Below are 23,405 nucleotides of genomic sequence, written 5' to 3'. Positions count from 1 at the left end.
AATTAAACACTAAAACAAGAGGCAAAGTAAAACTGAATACTCTAAATAAACATAATAAAACCAAGACTGTGACATTAACTAGTGGGGGGGTGGGGGGGGGCTGAGATTCATATACTGTAGGTGGAACAAAGAATTAGGGGGACTAAAGGTGGCTCTGATCCCTAACACCTGGGGGGTTAATGGTCATTAGGGGGTTCTGATGGGTCGTTAACTCCCTCGTCAGAGTGATGTCAGTCACGTGTCTCAGTGAAGTGGGAGTCAGGTGGGGGCAGGTGAGGGCAGGTGAGTGCAGGTGGGAGGTGAATCTTCTGAGTATTGTTCCTAAAATGTCTTTAGAAGAAGGTGAAAAGTTCTGTCTCCTCTGCTGAGAGATGTTTTTCTTTCCAGGTTAACAAAGATGACTTCCTTACCCCCTCTATCAAACCACCTGTCTTCTTTGGCCAGAATATGGATGTTGTCCTCAAACGAGTTCGTTTGTTCAGCTCTCATTACGTTTCCATCCCATAAAGTGCCGAGGTGATCAAATGTAAACAGTGTGGGAGAAAAAACATGGTGAAAAAGTGCATTGATATGGAAGTTCCCAGCATTAATATAGTGTGTTATAACTGTGATGCAGAGTCTCTGACATGATTTAGAGTTTTCTCACATTCATCAGTCTGATGGCGGTGGGGAAGAAGCTGCTGCAGAACCTGCTGGACCTTCTGGGCCCTTTGGACCAGTGAGGTGGTGTTTCCAGTCCAGGTGAGGGTGTCTGTGATGAATGACCACCTCTACAGCTGAGCTGTTGATGAGCAGTGGAGCGTGGTTAGGCGGGTGGAACGGGTGGAATGTTGGCGGCAGACTGGAGACGATGTGTTCTTTAACCAGCCTTTGGAAGCTCTTCATCATGATGGGAGTCAGAGCGACAGGCCGCTAATCATTGAGGGAGGCGACCTGAGGCGTCTTTGGGACTGGAATAATGGAGGCAGACTGGAAGCATGCTGGCACTATGGATTGGTCCAGCCAGGTGTTAAAGATGTCTGTGAGGACACCAGCCAGCTGATCTGACCACTCCTTATACACCTGTCCAGGTGTGTTATCAGGCCCTGGGGCCGTCCTTGGGTTAACTCTCCTCAGAGTTTCTTCAGAGTGGAAGAAGCTGCAGCTAGAAGCCAAACAGTGTGTTGCGTTTCAGATCCGCATGCTGGAGGGATGCAGAGCAGCACCATGGATCCAAACGGGTCCTAAATCCTGCACCTCACCTGCCAAACTGAGCGTTTCCTCACCCGAACTTTTTCCACTGTGAGACAGAACCGTGGGATTCTAGCTTAAAGGGAGATTGTTAAACCATGACAGACATATTTACGAGGATACGAGAAGATGGATTCCACAGGTAGAATAAGCTTTGGGCTGGAAAGCTTGTCAGATTTTATTTCCCAAAGCTTTAAAAGCTGAAATCATTTCATCCCAAAGCTGATCTGTTCTCTAAGGAGACATGAACGCCCAGAGATCCCGTCCGTCATCATTAACAGGTTTTACCTGCATAAAGGATGAATCACTTTTCAATTCCATCTTTCATCAACGTGTTTCTCTGCAGACAATATGTCTAAAGAGGAGTTTTACTGAGCGCTCTGGCAGAGCGGCAAAGGGATGAGAAATATTCTGAGCTACAGTGATAATGTTCCACAGAGCTGTGAGAGCAGAGCAGGAACCAATTGACATTTCTGTCACATCAAACCAGCGAGCAGCGCTCTGCTCCAGCAGTTATTCAGGACAGCGAACGCTGAGAGGAGTCCAGAGAGGGAGACGCCTGCTGGCTCTGAAAGGCTCATCGTCAACATCAGAATCCCAGCAAACACATCTTCAGAGATTAAGAAACCAACGATTCATCATTCATTATAAAAATGGCCTCATCTGCATCAGGCAGGTGGGGAGATGTTTCCTTCTTTCATCTGAGGAATATTGCAAAAATGAGCAATCTCCTGTCCAGGGGTGATGCTGAGAAACTAGTCCATGCATTTGTTACTTCAAGGCTGGACTATTGTAATTCTTTACTATCAGGAAGTCCACAAACTGTAGTTAAAAGCCTTCAGCTGATCCAAAATGCTGCAGCCAGAGTTCTGATGAAAATTAAAAAGAGAGATCATATCTCTCCTATCCTGGCTTCTCTTCATTGGCTTCCTGTTAAATCCAGAATAGAATTTAAAATCCTCCTTCTCACATATAAAGCCTTAAATGGCCAAGCTCCATCTGATATCAGAGATCTGATTGTTCCTTATGTTCCTAACAGAGCACTTCGATCTCAATCTGCAGGTTTACTAGTGGTTCCTAGAATTTCTAAAAGTAGAATGGGAGGCAGATCTTTTAGTTCTCAGGCTCCAGTGGGCCTCAGCAGATGGCCGCTCACACTGAGCCTGGTTCTGCTGGAGGTTTCTTGCTGTTCAAAGGGAGTTTTTCCTCCCCACTGTCGCTACAAGCATGCTTAGTGTGAGGGATTGCTGAAGAGTCAATGAGTCGATGCAATCAGCTGATTTTCCTTAGATAGAAAACTTTGAATCAATCTGACTGGATGATCTGGTGAACTGGAAAGTGACCTGAGATGACATGATGTGAATTGGAGCTATAGAAATACACTGAATAGAATTGAATCAAAGCATCCTCAGAGTCCGGGCACTGAGCTTCCCAGCATCTTTAGCAAACCACAGATTGTTTATGACTTTCCTGTCATTTAAAGATGAGAGATAAAGATAATTAAACCTGTTAATCTGATAAATCTGTCGGAGCTACAGGAGGAAACTTAACGAGCTTTAATTCACTGGAAGGAATCCAGAGTTCAGAATCTGACCTCAGTGAAGATCTGAACCGGATTAGAGGCGGACCTCTGAGGCACCTGGCAGCATCCAGAGGCCTGCAGGAGAAGCTCTGCAGCTCTTAGATGTGGAGAAGAAGACGCCGCCCCGCAGCAGACTGATGGCAGCTTCTACCGATCAGCTCCTCTGAGGCTGACCTGATGATCTCCCTCCTGTTGCTGCTGGTAATGAACTACTGGGCCTCCAGCTGCAGCTGAGCTGCATCATCAGACCAGATGAACTGGAGGAGCTGCTGCTGCAGCCTGAGATGAAGGAACCAGCAGCACTAATGATCCCAGTCTGCTGGTGGCAGAGACCGACGCCAGCTGGCAGCCAGTCAGGCTTCAAAGGGAAACATGGCCGCCGTCCATCTTCATCATGTCAGACTCCAGTCTGACCAAACAGGCAGAAAACAACAACAAGCTCACTGCTGATCCATGAATTCTGGATATTTTCTCACTTTCTGAAGGCTGGAAATGTTCTAATAAACGATCAAAGTGCTGATAGCTGTGGGAGGAAGGATGTTTCTCTTTAACGGTCGGCCTCTTTAGGTCACCGATCGATAGTTTATGGTTTTATTAATAATATGTTTTCATTTCCCATAGAGACTCGTGTGTTTAGCTCTATATTTGATGCAGCGCTGCTTCCAGGGTCTAATCTGAACGTTTTCAGCCACCAGATCACCGTTTTACTAACAGCCACATTAGCTCCGCCCACAGGAACATAAACGACTCAGAAAAAGCTTTAGAACGTTCAGGAACTACTGCAGAATAACGTGTTTTAGGTTATTAACAAACTCTTTCTCACTTATGAAAAGACGTACGTCATGCCGACGGTATTTGACCTGGTGTGAGCAGCTTCTAGAAAAGAAAATGGCAGAAATAGAAACATCGTTTATTTAGCAGCTGCTCATCTAATCGACTGTAGAACAGATTTTTTGTCACTGTTTGCATCCAGTTTCAACTCTTTACTTAATTTGTTGTTGATTTTTATTTTTCTTATATTTATAATGAATTAATATAAAATATTTGTAATAAAAACTCCAGAATCAGAAAGGCAGAGTCATTGGAGGAAAACAGAATCCAGTCGTTTAGCCTCTTTCTCAGATTTGCTGAACTTTTATTTTGCATCTTTTATTGTCATTCTACTGCCACGAGTGCAGAGCATCAAAATTCCCTTCCTGCATTTAACCCTTAGGGGAGCAGTGGGCTGCCATGGTGCGGCGCCCGGGGAGCAGTGTGGGGTTAATGGTCTTGCTCGGGGACCCAGAGGGGCGTGCTGTGGGAGTTGAACTCAGAACCTCTGGATTCTAAGCTCTATGTCCTGACGTTTATGAAGTAGGTGTCCAGGTCAGGTGATCCAGGGCTGCTGGATCACTGGTGCGTCGTTGCATCAGCCGCTGTTGGTGTAAAAACAGATTCCTCCACTTTACCGTGGAGTTGAGTGTCTCGCCGCTGTGTGGAGGTGGAAGCCTGGAAGCCTGGAAGCCTGGAAGCCTGGAAGCCTGGAAGCCTGGAAGCCTGGAAGCCTGGAAGCCTGAAAGCCTGAAAGCCTGGAAGCCTGGAAGCCTGGAAGCCTGAAAGCCTGGAAGCCTGAAAGCCTGGAAGCCTGGAAGCCTGGAAGCCTGGAAGCCTGGAAGCCTGGAAGCCTGGAAGCCTGGAAGCCTGGAAGCCTGAAAGCCTGAAAGCCTGAAAGCCTGGAAGCCTGGAAGCCTGAAAGCCTGAAAGCCTGGAAGCCTGGAAGCCTGGAAGCCTGAAAGCCTGAAAGCCTGGAAGCCTGGAAGCCTGGAAGCCTGGAAGCCTGGAAGCCTGGAAGCCTGGAAGCCTGGAAGCCTGGAAGCCTGGAAGCCTGGAAGCCTGGAAGCCTGGAAGCCTGGAAGCCTGGAAGCCTGAAAGCCTGAAAGCCTGGAAGCCTGGAAGCCTGGAAGCCTGGAAGCCTGAAAGCCTGAAAGCCTGGAAGCCTGGAAGCCTGGAAGCCTGAAAGCCTGAAGCCTGGAAGCCTGGAAGCCTGGAAGCCTGGAAGCCTGGAAGCCTGGAAGCCTGGAAGCCTGGAAGCCTGGAAGCCTGAAAGCCTGAAAGCCTGAAAGCCTGGAAGCCTGGAAGCCTGGAAGCCTGAAAGCCTGAAAGCCTGGAAGCCTGGAAGCCTGGAAGCCTGGAAGCCTGGAAGCCTGAAAGCCTGAAAGCCTGGAAGCCTGGAAGCCTGGAAGCCTGAAAGCCTGAAAGCCTGGAAGCCTGGAAGCCTGGAAGCCTGGAAGCCTGAAAGCCTGGAAGCCTGGAAGCCTGGAAGCCTGGAAGCCTGGAAGCCTGAAAGCCTGAAAGCCTGAAAGCCTGAAAGCCTGGAAGCTTGGAAGCCTGGAAGCCTGGAAGCTGCAGCGCAAACAAATTCCGAATATCGGACTCGCCATGTGGAGCCAGGAAGAAAAGACTTGAGGCTGAACATTCCTGTGCAGCCTGCTCCCCAAACAAAAAGGGTTATTTTGGGTTCCGCCCCCCCTCCTTATCAGATCTCTCCTGGATGTTACGCTGGAAGAACCCAGAACTGCTACTGTCTGCAGAGAGAACATAAAAATAAGGAAGTATTTGGTTCTAAAATAAGGTTTAGGTTTAGGGTTAAGTTTAGGTTTAATCCTGCAGAGCTCAGCTGTTTATCACTGCAATAAAATTAAAACTCTAAACATGATCAACGTTTAAATGACTGATCTCTTATTCTGACCGTGGGTAGTACAACGTGCTGTGAAGTCACCAGCCGCCATATTGGTACTCCCTAGTTAGACCGGTTGGAATATAAACAATACTTTCTAACAACGATGATGTTCTCATTTTAAACGACCTGAAGACTTTTAAAATAAAGATAAATTTATTACTTTGACACATTTGGTGTTTCATAGCATCAGTAGATTATGATTATTTATATTAAATAAATAAGTCCATCACGTTTTATCGTCATTATCAGCGAAGTTTATAAATCATGTAATTTAACATATTATACAAATCATCTCAATAACATTAATGCGTTAATGGAGCAGAATTAATACTGAAGTCAGATTGTGTGTGTGTGTTTTATACATTTATTATGTATTGATTACATTGTTAATGTAATTACATTATATTACAAGGAATTTTGATGCGCGACTCCATGAAAGTGGGGAGTACCAAGATGGCGGCAGGTGACATAATTTTTCTTTTAGCCTATCAGTGATGGAGATCAGGGGTGTAAATCTACCGTCTACTACAGGTGGAACGGATGGAACGTCTCAGATCATCTAGATTTTCCTTATTTAGTAGCAGCCGTTACGTCACCTCTTTATCAGCATGTAAAGAAGCAACAAAGAAGTAGAAATAATAGATATTTCTGTTTAAATATGGAGTAAACGTAAAAAGTCCTCAGAAAAATAAAGAACCAAGTAAAGTAAATATCCTGAAAATGCCTCTTAAATGCAGTAATTAGGTAATATTTACTCTGACACCTCTGATCTTCCTCAGGGCAGCTGAAGGTAACTGGTCACCTTTCAGCACCATGATTGGCTGATTGTCACCTGGAGCGTTTCCCCTATCGACCCTCGAAGCGGAGGCCCCTATCATCTATCAGCCGTTCATCGCTTTTTATTGAGCTTTTAATTTAAAGGTAGTTTTCTCATCCTGCAAACTTGCTGAAACTGAAATTAAAGCAATTTTCCAGACGAATATCATTAATCTGATTAATCTGCTTCGTTAATTCAGATGGAATGTTGGAAAATTAAACATTTAAAGGCACACTATGCAACATTTTTCAGTTAATTAATGTGTTCCATAACGTTTTGGATGATTAAATGAGTCATTTTAGGTTGAACAAAGGTATTCTCGGCCGCCCTGGTGGTCTGTGGGGGAAATACCGTACTTGCAATAGCAGGAGCACCGACCCGCACCCACAGGCTCAGAAGTCTCCTGGAGGCCCGTCAGTTAGAGGAAGGACTTCTTAAAGATCAAGGTAGAAACAGGAAAAACATGAAGCTCATTATTTTCACTGCATTAACACTCCAGACGGTTCAGGACGGGCTTCCCTGTGTGACCCCTGACCTCCATTCCCCAGACTGAGGCTGGCAGGATGAACCAGAAAGGTGACATTATTCTGAGTAAAGCAATTAGCCGGTCAGATCATAGTCTTCCTCCGTGAGGAAGGAGCCTTCAGTCAGCGCCGCTCTTTCCATTTAAATATGCCATCATCTGGAAGGGTCCCGATCCGCCGCCACACAGCGACTCCAGGGTTTGTTTACACGCCGGCGGCGGCAGGAGGGCGATCGATTCAGAAAATCAATTGAGCTCGTCAGTTTATAGCTCTGCAAAACAGCCTGGAGCACAAACTGTTCATTTATTCCAGCAGCAGCAGTTAGGATGAATGTGGAGAATCTAATGACTCTGAGCATCCAGAGGCCTGCAGAGCTGCAGACCAGCAGAGGAACCTTCAGCCGTCAGAAGCTCAATCCAACCTGGACACTTAAAGAAAACCAACTCCTTCATCTAAAGTCAGGAAAGGCTTCAAGCCCCATAAATATTTCATCTGCTTTATTCTAACTCCTCCTAATGAGGGTTAGGGTTATAATGAGTCCCTCTTCTCTACCAGCATCATGTAATTCATCCTGCTCTGGGGCGCCACCATCAGGGCGCCACCTCCAGGGGATTTAAGGCGTCTGCAGGAAGGATCTATTGCTCACATCATGATTTCACTTCTTCCCATTTTAATAATTTGGTGCATGATTCCTCCTAACTGCTTTCAGAACCACTGGACCTTTATAAGGTTTTATTAGGAGGTTCTGATCTGGCCTCATAGACGCTTCTGCTTCCTTTAGCTCTATAGTTCTGCTGCTATAGGCTTAGACTGCTGGAGGACATAGGGACCCCTTTTTCACCATTCTGCTTCATTCTATCTCTATTCTCCCACTCTGCAGTGTATTTATTCAATAACCTGATAAGTCCCAGTTTTGTTTTATTTAATAAATACGTAAAAGTTTAATAACGTTAAAAAAGCTTCATATAAAAACCAATTTAAGAATGATTGAAATATAAATTCAGGTTGATTTCAAAATGAACCTTCTTGTTTTCTTAAGCGGCTCTGATGATCAGCTAATGGAGGCCCTCGTCCATCCGCAGCGTTCAGTCCTTTCCTTCATCAGTGAAGATGATCTTCATGCTGCAGGGACTTTCTGACCAATGAAAGAGAAGCTGAGCTCCTGTCCGTCTGCTGCGCTGCACCGGCCTCTCCTCAGCACCAGCCTGTTAACTCTGATGTGTTATTTCATGCTGGACCAGCAGCAGCAGGTCCTGCTGTGCTGCAGCAGAGTTCAGCAGGTCGACCGACTCGGCAGAACCTCTGGGACCCGATCATACCGAGCAGCAAACCACCACAATGAGCTGGTGAGGGGCACTAAGTGCTGATTCCCAGGGAGAGACCAGCAGAATGCTGGCGCTGGAGGTCCAAACAGATCAGAACCGAAGACCAACAGCTCCTCATTTTCCACTGGAAATCTTAACAAAAACACAAAAACAGTCTGATTCACAGAAGCAGCAAGAGAGGAAGGAAATAAGAGCCCAAACATCATCATGAGGTTCAATATGAGCCTGAAGCCCACCTAGAAAGTTCTGTAGAACTTTATAGTCCTCAGATTTTCAACCAGGACCACCTGCAGCAGCGTGGACCTCCAGGCAAAATCTGAGAACAGCATTCTGGTGCCAGAGCATGGCGGTGGCAGCATCATGCTGTGGACAACATTCCTCAGCATCCATGCAGGTCCTGGAGGCTGACCCGGTTCCACCGGTTCTGTCTGGAAGAACGGACCAGAATTTCAGCTTCAGAAGATCCAGAACATCAGACCCAAACCAGGCGGTTTAAAGGTGATTCTGGCTGTACGGATGGAGGCCTTCAGAAGAACTTCAGGAAGGAGTCGATCATTTTAGATTCTAGAAATTATTTTCACCTTTAGAATCAAACCGTTATTGATCCAAAGTCTGGATCAGTGGTGGACCAATGAATTTAAACTGGGAACCAGTCTGAACCCAGAGGATGATCGTAAAACCATTTATACCGACGGTGGAACAGGAAGCAGATATGAATCAGAAGCTGCTGGTTTCTGTAGCTTCGCCTCTTTAAAGTGAGAAGCTCAGCTGAGAGCAGCTTCATCTGCGGCGCCATCAGAAAACTGCTCCAACCGCCATGATCTCTGCCTTCTGTAGGAAAAGCTGCTCGTCTTCAAATGAAAGCTGGAGAGTAAATATGATGCAGGACTCGCTCCGCTGCGTCCGGCTGGAAGCAGGAGGGAGCTGGGCAGGAAGCTTTGGCTGCAGAAAACCCATTTCCATAGATATGAGGGCGGCGGCGGCGGCACTGATATTTCATGGAGCATTTCTTTACCCATTTGATTTCTGATAAGGCTGGAATCAGCAGCAGCAGGCGGCCAATCACAGAGCCTCTTTTCCTCAACAACAGAAACCAATTACAGGCAGCAGCTGAGTGACCCAGCATGGAAACACAGCTGCTGGAGTTTACCCAGATCAGGCCGGAATAATGGGATGGAGGAGGAAACAGATGGCTGGACTGGTTTCCATCTCAGAATGGGAGGAAGAGGAGGAGGAAGGGGAGGAGGAGGAAGATGAGGAGGAGGAGGAGGAGGAAGCTGATTACATTTTGTTTAAAGAATAAAAAGTTTGCAGAGCTGAGCTGAGCTCTAAATGCTTCAGTCTCCCACCATCAGATATCAGCTCATGAAGCTGTCCTCCTCTAACTCTTCATTTTATTTTCGTTTGTTTAGAATATTAATATATTTTCAATTAAAAACTTGATATTTAGTGTTGGTCTTTATTCGCCTCCCAGGCTCCATGATGAACCAATCATCTGATGCTAACATCGGGAAGTTTAACCGTTAGCGTTAAATAACACTCTGCCTCGTTTTCAAACGTCATCGTCGGAGCATGAATTAAATCACCTATGACTGATTTAAAGAACTTTATAGAACATTATAGAATGTTGCCCCCCCAGGGCTGCGTTCTGTCTCCGTTCTTCACCCTTTAATCCTCAGACTTCACCCCCCCAGGTTCAGCTGCCATCTGCAGACGTTCCATCATAGGCTGTGATTCTGAAGGAGCTGGAGGATCCATCAATCATCAGGAACTTTGTGGACTGGTCTGAGAAGAACCACTGAACACCAGTAAGACCAAGGAGATGGTGATGGACTTCAGGAGTCCCCCCCACCCCCCTTCCAGGGGACGTCCATGCAGACACGTACATAAATATTTATATCCTGTATAGAACCTCTGCATAGATGCAAACTATATTTCCATGCTTTGTACTTGTGACAGTTTAATGACAATAAAGTCTAATTCTATTCTATTCTATTCTAAAATCCTCCTTCTCACATATAAACATTACCCAGAGACCACTAAGGTTTCTTTCTCCTTATCCTGTTTCTTGCTGCTCTAATTTATTTCTTGCATCAGCTGCATGTTTAGCTTTAAATAAGTTAAGCTTTAACTGTAGCTAAAGAAACGACGTTTGCAGAAAGAGAAGCTGAAAACCTGCGGCTCTTCCAAACATGACCAGAGATTTCTGAGGAGAGAAGCATGGAGCATCCAGGATCAGCAGAGGTTACATCCCAGAGCCCAAACCTGGCCCAAACTGGGCCAAACTGGGTCAAAATGAGCCAAGCTGGGCCAAACTCAGCTATACCTGGCCAAACTGGGCCAAAATTTGCAAAAATGAGCCAAACTGGGCCAAAATGAGCCAAACTGGGCCAATATGAGCCAAACTGGGCCAAACTTGGCTATACCCAGCCAAACTGGGCCAAAATTTGCAAAAATGAGCCAAACTGGGCCAAAATGAGCCAAACTGGGCCAATATGAGCCAAACTGGGCCAAACTTGGCTATACCCAGCCAAACTGGGCCAAACCGGGCCAAGCTAAGCAGACCAAACGGACCAGAGAAGACCAAGTTTTCTTATAAAGCCGAGCAGAAACTGATCAAAGCAACAAGAATCAAAATGAAGTGAAAAATATATTCAATGGTTAAAAAGAAGCAGCAGAAAATTCCCTGCGTTTCCTGGAGGAACGAAGCAGAGAACCTGGAACTGGGAGAATTAATTTCCAGGTTTTCTCTTTTCATTTAGCGACATTCGGCTCCTCGTTGAGAAAAACCAAAGTAGATTTTCCTGCTCAGCCTGCAGCTGCAAACCTGAACTGGGCTCTGCTGTAATCAGCGTTCGGTCGATTAATATGGATGTTTAATGGCTGCTGCTATTAGCATCAACTGGTCCTGGTCCATCTGGGTTCATCTGCTGCTCATTAAGGGTTTGCTTTAACACGGAAAGGGAGGGAGGCAGAATAATAGGGGGGCGTTCCTACAATCCCTGCATGCCTCCTCATTGCTGAACTCCACCAGGTGTTTGTTGATGGAGAAGAAGGAGAAAGAGCTCCTCTCCTCCTGGGAGCAGGAGTTTATTCTCTCTCCCTGCAGGTTGGTATTCCTATCAGATTGTGCTGGATTATGATGCGCATGGAGCCACTGGATGCATTCATAGATAGCCTGGATGCAGCCTGTCATATCTCCCTCCATGGATTTAAACTCTCCAGCAGCAGATAGAGGCGGCCATCATCTTATAGAAACATTCTGCATGTCAAAGAGAAACGGCTTCTTCTGTCTTTTCTTCAGGCGGATTAACAGAAACATTCAGACTCAGATTAAACCACAAGGATCTAAATTAGCTGCTTCTGAACGGTTGCTGCTGGTTATGTCTTTAAACTAACATTACCTGCTGCATTTAGAGCGAAAGGGAGACTGCCCCCTGCTGGGGGCACTGCAGTATTACCGGTTTAGACTGTGACCTAAATCCAGGTCCGGAGTCTGCTGCTGCAGATATGATTCATGAGACACGCCTGGGGGCCATGACAGCTCAGCCTGTGTGGGATCCGTTCAGCTGACAGCATCAGATAAAACAGGTTTAATGAGGGATAGACAGGAATGCAGACACGCAGCGTAGAAAGCTGCATGCAGATGTTTTCATCAAATATTCAACATCTGTGTTTGAATCATCCATCCATCCATCCATCTTCCTCCGCTTATCCGGGGTCGGGTCGCGGGGGCAGCAGCTTAAGAAGGGAGGCCCAGACTTCCCTCTCCCCAGCCACTTCTTCCAGCTCTTCAGGAGGAACCCCAAGGCGTTCCCAGGCCAGCCGAGAAACATAGTCTCTCCAGCGTGTCCTGGGTCTTCCCCGGGGCCTCCCCCCGGTGGGACGTGCCCGGAACACCTCACCAGGGAGGCGTCCAGGAGGCATCCTAAACAGATGCCCAAGCCACCTCAACTGGCTCCTCTCGACGTGGAGGAGCAGCGGCTCTACTCCGAGTCCCTCCCGGATGACCGAGCTTCTCACCCTATCTCTAAGGGAGAGCCCAGCCACCCTACGGAGGAAACCCATTTCGGCCGCTTGTATCCGCGATCTCGTTCTTTCGGTCATGACCCAGAGTTCATGACCATAGATGAGGGTAGGAACGTAGATCGACCGGTAAATCCAGAGCTTCGCTTTTTGACTCAGCTCTCTTTTCACCACGACGGACCGGTACAGCGCCCGCTTCAGGGCAGACGCTGCACCAATCCGCCTGTCCATCTCCCGCTCCCTTCTTCCCTCATTCGTGAACAAGATCCCAAGATACTTAAACTCCTCCACTTGGGGCAGGACACCCCCCCTGACCCAGAGAAGGCACTTTACCCGTTTCCGGCTCAAGACCATGGCCTCGGATTTGGAGGCACTGATCCCCATCCCAGCCGCTTCACACTCGGCTGCGAACCGATCCAGCGAGAGCTGCAGATCACGACCTGATGAAGCCAACAGGACCACATCATCTGCGAAAAGCAGAGACGCAATCCTAAGGCCACCAAAACGGATCCCCTCAACACCTTGGCTGCGCCTAGAAATTCTGTCCATGAAGGTAATGAACAGAATCGGTGACAAAGGGCAGCCCTGGCGGAGGCCCACTCTCCCCGGAAATGAGCCCGGAATTGAATCGGAATTGAATCATTTAAAATAGAAAAACATCCATTTTCTAAAGCGGAACAATTCTGGAATCTTTCAAGATTCTGTCTGGAGCTCATTTCCTCCTGATGACCTCAAACTAAAGAAGCTTAAATCAGGCGAAGATTCACCATTAGGCAATACTAGGCAGCTACTAGGCAGCTGCCAGGGGCCCCAAGTTCCTGTCTCCATGTATGGTTAATACAACTATTCCTTATTTCTGCACATTAATTATGTTTTTGATTAAAATCCTTTGTTTAAAATGCCATCAGAACGCTGATAATATTAAGTGTGTCTCAGCCCCCCCTTCAGTGTCCACCATATTGGATCAGTCCATTTGCTGCACATGTTCAGAAAGGTCCAAACAGACAGCAGCAAACCATTTGAAAACAAACCATGCAAAGAGCAGTGTTGCCAACTTAGCGCTTTAGTCGCTATATTTAGCCACTTTTCAGACCCCTCTAGCACTTTGATTTCTAAAAAGCTCCTAGCGCCAAATCTAGAGACTTTTTTCTGCTACTGGAGACTTTGGAGACAACATCTAAAAGCAGCGAACTCTGCTCTCCAGAGCGAGTAGATTGGTAACCCCGCCTCCTGCTCTCCTCTATCTTGTCTGCTGTCATGATTCATGCAGCTATTATTTCATCCAAATGAAAAATGGAGAACAGAGAAGCAGATCATGGCTTGTCTACAGTGAAAAGAAGGACTGGGTTATTTACTTTGGCCTTTTTGGAAACACAGGAAGGAGCAATCAGCTAAGTGAGCTTAGTGCTTGGAAAAAATCTTTCATTCCTTTAGAGACAGCATGAAAAGTCAGCTGAGTACAAAACATAGAGAGGAAAACAAGAAGAAAAGGGACAAGAAGAGAGGGACACAACCTAGAACAGATAATGGATGTCTATTCTAATAACATTTCTACATCTGGAGAATGGGACTGTTTATGTGTTGTTTCTCCATTCAGAGGGGCCCCTGCCTGTCTCTTCCTAGGGCCCCAGATTTCCTAAATCCGCCCTGGCTTAAAGCTTAATATCCGTCATTAAAAAAAGCTGTTTTCTCCGTATTTCCAGAATTAAAGAGGCTGTTTGCGGATTTGAGGAATCCAATATTTGAATTCTGAAAGTTAAACTAAGTTGGTTCATTATTCAGTCGCACCTCAGGGACCTTTAATATTCTGATTCGGTGCCAGAAACAAGAAAAATACCTTTTCTGCTTTAAAAATGACCCTCAGTCCCCAAAGTGACCCTAGATCTAGTAAACTCTGTCTGGTTTTGTTCTTTTCAATAAACTCGGTTCTCCTGCCTCTTTCTCTGCCGTCCGGTTCTGGTTCTGGTTCTGAACATGCTGGTTGTGACTGAGATGCAGTCGTATCTCACAGATCATCATCCTCCCCAGCTTCTCCCAGTTTAGGATTCCTCAGGGCTCCACATCAGGTCAATCAGACCTTATCTCTCACATAGAGCTTCTAAAACTAGAAAGGAAAAAGTGTTTTCCTTTCAGGTCCTTCTGCCGGTGAAGGAGCTGAACCTGGATGAGTCTGACCCGGTTTGGATCCATGTTATGGAACAAAAAACCCAGAAAACTCTGATCTATGCTGAATAAAAGTCGCTGTTAGAAGTCTTTGCTCCCATCTAGTGGTCAGGTTAGGAACTACAGCTGGTTATGATGGAAGATTCACTGAACAAACTGCAGCTGATAGACTTTAACCTCTAGAACCCTACGGACCCGCCGGCGGGTCCAGCTGCTACATGACCTCGTAACTTTACCAAACCCCCAGTATTGATGTAAAAAACACATTTTGCAGTTTGGTGACATTTATGGATAAATGTGCCAAAATGGCCTCTCCGCCTAAGAAATTTCTCACTAATACCATTCTAAAATAAATATGATTCATCTGATTGAGTCCACATTTTGTATATTTTTACACAACATTTAGATTTGAAAGTCTGTACTACTTTTTTGTGCTATACATAATATTTTGGTAGTGTTTTGCATTGTTTATTTCAAAGAAAATTTTGGCGAGGTTCAAAAAATGCAAAATATTTTGTATTTTGTCCCTAATATTTCAGGCAGGGTCAAAGCTACAATGGTGCTGACACCAGAACACCATTCTATGACATCTTACCTTTACAGACGTACCAAAAGTTTCTTCTTAAATCTAATAGCTTTGAGGCTATAAGTTATTTACTTTTGTGTGTTTTTGTCAGGCAGAAATTTATTTATACCCCCTTAGGGTGTAAGAGGTTAAGTGGTTTTTAATCTTAGGTTTATGGCATATTTATTACTGTTATGTATTAAACATCAGTAAAATAGTGAAATAAAGGATATATTTTGGTTGAAATGCCTAAACTGGAAATCTAAATATGTATTTTGTATCATAGATGGAAAATGTATGAATATAAATAAAGGAACAATAAATGAATTGAACCAGGAAATGTTTTCCCGTCACGTTTTGCGATCAGGAAAGAATAACGCTGATGATCTAAGGACTTATTTTAATGGTTCCAATCTCCCACCAACATCCCTGAGGACTAACTGGGAGTTCCCAGTTCCCACCTGCCTCTCCCATCAGACAGCGTGAGGCTGAATGCGAGCGGCCTTGAAGGTTAATGCCCTGCAGCACAGCTTTCCTCTGACATTTCTCTCAGGTGTGAACAGAGCTTCCATCACTGATGGGTGACATTTATAAATAAACCAGGCAAAACGCTCTTTCCTGATTCGCTGTTTCCTGCTGTGTTCAATAGGTTTGCATGATGCAGAGGAATGAATGCACCTGGGGAGAGGAGGGGGGGGGGGGGATCTTTGTGTTTCAGGGAGAAACTATGATGAAAGTCAGCAGCCAGGAGGCGAAGCATCCTCCCTCCTGCTCCAGGACTTTATCTGCTGGATATTAATGCTGAACTGATGGGGAAGTTTTCTCAGGAGAACAGAACAAAAACCTCACAGCAAGTTAGAAACAAACTGAATCCCTTAAAGCTGAGAAATACTTCCTGATGTCTGCAGCTAATGTTGCTAAGCTAACCGACTGTTAGCTAACCCTGTCTGGGTGGGAACTTCTGGCTGATGGTTCTGGATCACAGAGGAAGTTCCCTCCTTCATAGTCTTGGAAACCGTTAGTGAGAGAAAAACAGTAAAACAACTTTCCTACTTTTTTTTCCTGTTGTTGAATCTCTGATGTGTGAAGTGAACCAGTCCCTCCCGCAGGATGATGCTGCAATCGCTGTACCTTCCTTGCTGGAAGGTACAGCGTTGGCAGCGTTCCCCTTCCTGTGACAGCAGTTAGGGTAACTGGTTCCTAGTTAACTGGTTCCTAGTTAAATGGTTCCTAGTTAAATGGTTCCTAGTTAACTGGTTCCCAGTTAACTTGTTCCTAGTTAAATGGTTCCTAGTTAACTGGTTCCCAGTTAACTGGTTGTAAGGTAACTGGTTACTTGGTAACTGAATCCTCGATAACTGGTTCCTAAATATTTGGTTCCTAAGTAACTGGTTCATAGTTACCAAGGAAAAAAAACCTTCTCTTGCTCCTCTTCTCCTGTTAATACGGTAAAGCCCTGGGGAGCGTCCGGCTCCAGGCTGCACGTGATCCAAATGAGCCAATGAGCTGTCAGTCTGGGTTGCTGCTGCTGCTACTTTTAGACACAGCAGGCAAACCTGTGGCAAGCCGGGCGATGGGAAAGAAGGAGAAGACCATGAGAAAAAGAGAGCAGAGAAAGTGTGGACTGCTGGAAGAACTGCTGTGAACTGGTGAAAGAAAAGTGAAATGGCGTGCTCAAAGATGACCCTGCACATTTAGAGGATGTTTGGCTCAACCTGCTGCTGTGAAGCAGGATTCTCCACCATGAACAGAATCAACAATAAATCTGGATCCAGGCTCAAAATGAGCTCCTTGATCTGTGCTTGAGAATGGCTTAGTCTCCGGTTAAACCCAGGTTTAAAGCCTTGCAGGGCAGCCTAAAGCCCACTGCCAACATTAAGACAGAAAAAAGAAAGAAAAGAACAAACCATCAGTTCAGGGGTTTGAGAAAATATGGGAATCAGGAAATTATCTATAAACCAAACGATTTGAAATATTTAATATTTTATTAAAAAAATCAATGTTTATCATGGATGCCTAAAAACCTCATTTTATTTCAGTGTTAAATTCTGTTTAAAGTAGCAAAAATATAATTATTATTCTCATCCAGCAGGGGGCAGCATCACCCCACTGAGTAAACCTCCTTAATCTGTTTCTTCACCTTTCATTCAGTTGTTGTTGTGCTTTAGTCAAGCATGGAAATGTTTTTCCAGATTTTTCCAGCAGGGATTCGGATTATTTCCTCTGATGAGTCGGCGGCCATTCTTCTCACTGGATCATCAGAACTATAGGTTTCCATGCAGCTGTCAGCCTTTGCAGGACTTTGGAGCATTATTTAAGGTTCATCTGTGCTTCTGAGCGGCAGTTGGTTTTATTTATGTCTGAATCCAGGCAGCTTCCATCACATCCCTTCTGGCTGTGGTTCATCTGACCCAGATTTACACTGAGAGCAGCAAGCTAAAGCATGAACAGCACCTGGACCACCTGAGCGGGCCCCGGTCCTTTGGACCCTGAACCGGTTCGTCAAAAGGAGTGGGCACTGTTCCTACAGCGTCTCCTTCATGAATTGACTTTGGTTTTTCTCACCAGGATCTCAATCTGTGAAACAGGTCAAAATAAATTAGCTCTGCTCCTCAAATCCTCCTGCCTCAGGATTCTGCATCATGGTAATCTTTTGATTTCAGGTATGAAGAAACAGAGAGACAATAAACCAGAGTCCAACCAGAGTGGAACCAGATTCGAACCAGAGTCGAAGCAGATTTAAACCAGAGTCGAACCAGATTCAAACCAGAGTTGAACCAGAGTCGAACCAGATTTGAACCAGATTCAAACCAGAGTCGAACCAGTCGAACCAGATTCGAACCAGATTTGAACCAGAGTCGAACCAGATTCAAACCAGAGTAGAACCAGATACAAACCAGAGTCGAAGCAGATTTAAACCAGAGTCGAAGCAGATTTAAACCAGAGTCGAACCAGATTCAAACCAGATCCAAACCAGATCCAAACCAGAGTCGAACCAGAGTCGAACCAGAGTTGAACGAGATTCAAACCAGAGTCGAACCAGATTCGAACCAGAGTTGAACCAGATCCAAACCAGAGTTGAACCAGATTCAAACCAGAGTCGAACCAGAGTCAAACCAGAGTCGAACCAGATTCGAACCAGATTTGAACCAGAGTCGAACCAGATTCAAACCAGAGTCAAACCAGGTACAAACCAGAGTCGAAGCAGATTTAAACCAGAGTCGAAGCAGATTAAAACCAGAGTCGCACCAGATTCAAACTAGAGTTGAACCAGATCCAAACCAGAGTCGAACCAGAGTTGAACCAGAGTCGAATCAGAGTCGAACCAGATTCGAACCAGAGTCAGACCAGATTCGAACCAGATTTGAACCAGAGTCGAACCAGATTCAAACCAGAGTCGAACCAGATACAAACCAGAGTAGAACCAGATTCAAACCAGAGTTGAACCAGATACAAACCAGAGTTGAACCAGATTCGAACCAGATTCATGAACAGACCACCCAGAATACCTGTAAACTAAGGTGGGACACAGCGCCCCCTACAGATGGGCCGTAGGGCCGGTTTTAGGCTCCATTATCTGAGGGGGGCAGGTAGGAACGTCCAACGACAGGGGGGGGTGGGGGTAAGGGGCCAATGGTCCAAATGGTCTGACCAGGGTAAACGGCGGGCTGCAACTTTAAAAGTTAGTTTCTCTGCAAACTAAGAATGTCAGGTTTTCAGGAAAAAGACATAAAAAGGGAAGATGACACCAAAGGCTGGAGGGTCCAGGGTCCCTCTGGCCTCTGGTGTCATCATGCAGGTGGAGGCGCTTTCTGCCCGATCGCAGAGTCTGAGCTTAGTGTGTCAGAGACGGATAATTTCTATGATCCTGCGCTGATGGAGTGAATGTGGTACGTTTAACGGCAAAAAGGAAATCAATTCAATTCAGTTTATTTATATAGCGCCAAATTCACAACACATGTCATCTCAAGGCACTTTACAGTTCAACCAGATCATCCAGTCAGATTGATTCAAAGTTTTCTATCTACGGAAAACCAGCTGATTGCATCGACTCATTGACTCTTCAGCAATCCCTCACACTAAGCATGCTTGTAGCGACAGTGGAGAGGAAAAACTCCCTTTGAACAGGAAGAAACCTCCAGCAGAACCAGGCTCAGTGTGAGCGGCCATCTGCTGAGGCCCACTGGGGTCTTTCCTTGAGACGGGAAATGAACTTCCAGCAGATTCAGAGGGCAGAGAATCGAACCTATCCTACCTCCCAGAATGGAAGGGATGAATGTTAGGCACTGGCTGATATACAGCAGGTTAAAGAAAGGCCACATTTAGCTCAGCATGCCTGATGATCTCTACAGAAAAGAGCAAAACAAAAATCCTTAAGTTTTCTTTTTTATTTTTTATTTTTCCAGGGAACTGGATGGCGTTCACACTGGGAACGTCCTGCATCAACATCTCTGGTGGTTTCCAGTCCAGATCGTAGAATGAACTGCTCAGATGTAACAGCAGGTTCTGCAACTATGTAAATAAAAAAAACAGCCTGAGCAATTACTTCAGTTGGAAAATAAATCCTTTAATCACCCTAAAATATTTTTTTTTTTACCACATTTGTACAGAAAAATTTCTTAATCACAGTCATGTGATTAAGAAATGCTTCCGCTAACAGGCTGACCACAGGTAGATTTTACCAAATAGATGCTGCATCTGTAGAGTCAACCGTTTCTAAACTGTTTCACAACTTCATGGAGTTTTTCTGTATCCTCAGAGTTTAAAGTTTCTGACGATGGCAGCTGGTCAGGCTACTGGTTGGCTCATTGATTGCTGATTGGTCAGCCACTGGAGGGGGCGGGGCAAAGAGATGGGCTCCCCGCTGACTGCAGACTGACAGGAGAAGGTCACGCCCTCCCTGAGCGATGTTCAGTTACTGCTGCAAAGCTTTTAAATGAGGGGGTGGTCCCGCTGGAGGCATCAGAGACGTTCTCCGTAAGCACCGCCTCTGCAGGGACGGGTTGGAACATCTGTCGGGCCCCGGGAGCCGCCGCGGGGCCCGGGGCCCTCTCCTCTGAGTCAAACTGATGTTTCTAAGATGGAACCAGAAACAGGACATGATGCATCAGAAGAAGCTCCACCACCAACCAGAACCCTGAATGGGACCGACCCTCAGAGGTTCATCTCCAGACTAAAGGTCTGTTTTATAGGAGGTCTTCAGCTCAGACTGGATGGAGAACATCTGTCAGGCCCCAGGGCAGCTGTGGCTGCCATGTAGCTCACCACCATCAGGGACTGACTGAAAGCAAAGAGTGTTTATAAGAACAGAACATTTATCATGTTACTTTGACTAGGCCCTCCAAGCTGGTTCTCCTGCATGAAGGTGAACCTCCATCCAGTCACAGGTTTTCCTCCAAATGCATCCACCTCTGACCAGCCTCCATGTCCCACAGAGACCTTCTGATCCACTAATGTTCTCCACCTTCAGAACTTCCAGTCCATCTAACCTTAAACCTCCAGTGAGGCGGAACAGAAACGGCTCGATATTAAAAGTTTCTCCCTGTCAGTGTTTGCAGGATCCCATGAATCATTGAAGCAGGATTCACTCAGAGAAGATGTTCCACAGCGTGATGTTCTGTCCCATGATTGAGGAGAACCAGCAGAACCTTCTCAGACGCTGTTCCTGCAGCTCCATCACAAAGCTCCGAACTTTGCTGAAAGTTTCTGTGACTTTGGGGAGAACCTGCAGCAGCAGCAGCAGCAGCAGCTTACCTTCTCGTCCACGGAGAACCTCCGGGTGTGCTGCACGGCTCCTGCGCTCTGGTTCATGGCTCCGACAGCGTGGCTCCTCTGCTGGGAGTGAAGCAGCAGGATGTTCTGCCTCCTCTCTCCTGCACGCCTGTTTTTTTTTATCTGGCTGCAGCCAATGAAGCGCTCTGACTGTGCAGCCTGCTGCGCCAGCTGTTCCTCCAGCTGATGGAAGATTAACCTCCACAGAACCAGGCGCTCAGGGAATCAAGAGATTATATAAGCAGAAACAAATGACAGCAGCGCCACAAAACAATAATAATAGTAGCAATAATTATTAGATTTACACAAAAGGTAGAAATAGACCAATTAGATTGGGAGGTTACTAACGTAGATCAGCTGCAGTAGAATCACCAGCTTCAGTTTTATTCTTTGTTCTTCAGCCGAGTTTCCAGTCAGATAAACGTTTCCTTGTTTAGCAGGAAGCAGTCAGCATGAAACAGCCGTTTAGTTGGAACTAAATGAAGAAAAATATTTTATTTGACAGGGCCCCTGGCCCCTGTCTTGGCCCCTGTTCTGGCCCTTGTTCTGGCCCCTGTCCTGGCCCCTGTCCTGGCCTCTGTTCTGGCCCCTGTCCTGGCCCCTGTCCTGGCCCCTGTCTTGGCCCCTGTCCTGGCCCCTGTCTTGGCCCCTGTCTTGGCCCCTGTTCTGGCCCTTGTTCTGGCCCCTGTCCTGGCCCCTGTCCTGGCCTCTGTCCTGGCCCCTGTCCTGGCCCCTGTCCTGGCCCCTGTCTTGGCCCCTGTCCTGGCCCCTGTCTTGGCCCCTGTTCTGGCCCCTGTCCTGGCCCCTGTCCTGGCCCCTGTCCTGGCCCCTGTCTTGGCCCCTGTCTTGGCCCCTGTTCTGGCCCTTGTTCTGGCCCCTGTCCTGGCCCCTGTCCTGGCCCCTGTTCTGGCCCCTAACCTGGCCCCTGTTCTGGCCCCTGTCCTGGCCCCTATCCCGGCCTCTGTCCTGGCCCCTGTCCTGGCCCCTGTCCTGGCCCCTGTCTTGGCCCCTGTCCTGGCCCCTGTCTTGGCCCCTGTTCTGGCCCCTGTCCTGGCCCCTGTCCTGGCCCCTGTCCTGGCCCCTGTCTTGGCCCCTGTCCTGGCCCCTGTCTTGGCCCCTGTCTTGGCCCCTGTTCTGGCCCTTGTTCTGGCCCCTGTCCTGGCCCCTGTCCTGGCCTCTGTCCTGGCCCCTGTCCTGGCCCCTGTCTTGGCCCCTGTCCTGGCCCCTGTCTTGGCCCCTGTCTTGGCCCCTGTTCTGGCCCCTGTTCTGGCCCCTGTCCTGGCCCCTGTCCTGGCCCCTGTTCTGGCCCCTAACCTGGCCCCTGTTCTGGCCCCTGTCCTGGCCCCTATCCCGGCCCCTGTTGGCCCCTGTTGATGCTCTTCCTGGATGTTTCGGTTCTTTGTTTCATCCCACCTTCGCTGACAGAAGCTGTTTCCTGTGGCGTTTCCAGGTTCTTCTTTCTGAGCATCAATAAATAAAATCCCTTTCAGAGCCTTCTTCCCTTCAAAGAGTCCTTCTGCTTCCATGGAGCAGCAGATCTTCCGATGCGTGAAAGGTGGAGGTGAGAGAGGAGATTCTGTCCTTCAGACGTAGAGCTAGATGCCAGCAGCAGCAGATGGGACATGAGCAGAGATCCTTCCTGCAGCCTCAGGCTTCTTCCTCGGTTCTCTTTCAGCAGATATTTGTCTCCAAACAGAGAACAGCTGCAGCTCAGGGAGAAAATCACTTTTAAACCTGATTAAATGTTTTAGGTGAAACTAATATTCCTGGCAGATGAAGATAACTGGAGAGAAAAGGTTTCACTGATCATTTTATCCAAAGAAATATGATCAGCCTCACTGTTCCGGAAACATTAAAACTTCTGAAAATTAAGTTTATGTACAATTAAAATACTGCATTTCTCTAACGGGTTAATCCTTTTTCAAAGCAATAAAATAATTTATTATTTATTAAATATTCTGATTTATTGAAAATAAGAAACATCATACAGATGACATGGCTTCTATCGTTTGGCTGGATGGGATTCTTACTCATTCTAAATCAACTGAATCAGCAGAATGAAGAAAAAGGGGTCCCTATGTCCTCCGGCAGTCTAAGCCTATAGCAGCAGAACTATAGCGGTGTTGTGAATAACTGTTATTTTTAATTCCCAGCCAGCTGGAAGTTCATATCTGTTCATATCTGTTAGAATCTGTTAGTTCAATCTCTAACGTTGTAATGAGGGATTCTAATATTTCAATTAAAACTGGTTGTGGGAATGGTTATCGCTGTGAAGCATTAGTCAAAATGCTTGATGTCCAAAATGTTGTGGTTTATTCACCATCAAAGAAGATCCATACAATATTTGTATACTGGTGGGTTTAAAGCAGATACAGAGTGTGTGTGTGTGGTTCTACAAACAGAAAAAAGCAGAAAATAAACCTAATTAGCATTGCCATGTGGCTGGCTGGACATCATAATTACAATTACCAACTATCATCAAAAATATAATAAAAATACACATCTATCTGTAAATAATAATGTCAGTAATTTACTTACATATCCTTGGACGCACACAGAACACAAAAAACAGTGGATGGCGAACTAAACCAAAGATACAAAGCAGATTGTGTCTTCAACTATCCTTCATCTGAACTGCCATCTTAGTAATGAAGGAAATTAACAGAGAACATGACTGGGCAA

At 46.3% G+C, this 23,405-nt stretch overlaps 1 protein-coding gene across 2 annotated transcripts in view; it reads right to left on the bottom strand.

The window, feature by feature from the left end:
- LOC119772721 (inactive dipeptidyl peptidase 10-like) overlaps positions 1-20,871 on the bottom strand; it is a 56,245-nt gene extending 35,374 nt beyond the window's left edge. Inside the window, exon 1 of one of the 2 annotated variants that reach the window (XM_038269272.1) lies at positions 20,706-20,871. In XM_038269272.1, the coding sequence (XP_038125200.1) occupies positions 20,706-20,762 (57 nt within the window). In that variant the 5' untranslated portion in view covers positions 20,763-20,871. The remainder of the gene's footprint in view (positions 1-20,705) is intronic. The other variant, XM_038269271.1, reaches the window with a different exon arrangement.
- Between the last annotated feature and the right edge of the window lie 2,534 nt (positions 20,872-23,405).

The sequence above is a fragment of the Cyprinodon tularosa genome, unplaced genomic scaffold (assembly GCF_016077235.1).
Source record: "Cyprinodon tularosa strain WSP-4 unplaced genomic scaffold, ASM1607723v1 ctg727, whole genome shotgun sequence".
Lineage (NCBI taxonomy): Eukaryota > Metazoa > Chordata > Actinopteri > Cyprinodontiformes > Cyprinodontidae > Cyprinodon > Cyprinodon tularosa.
Note: the sequence above shows the minus strand (reverse complement) of the source record. Positions and strands in the feature narration are given on the sequence as shown.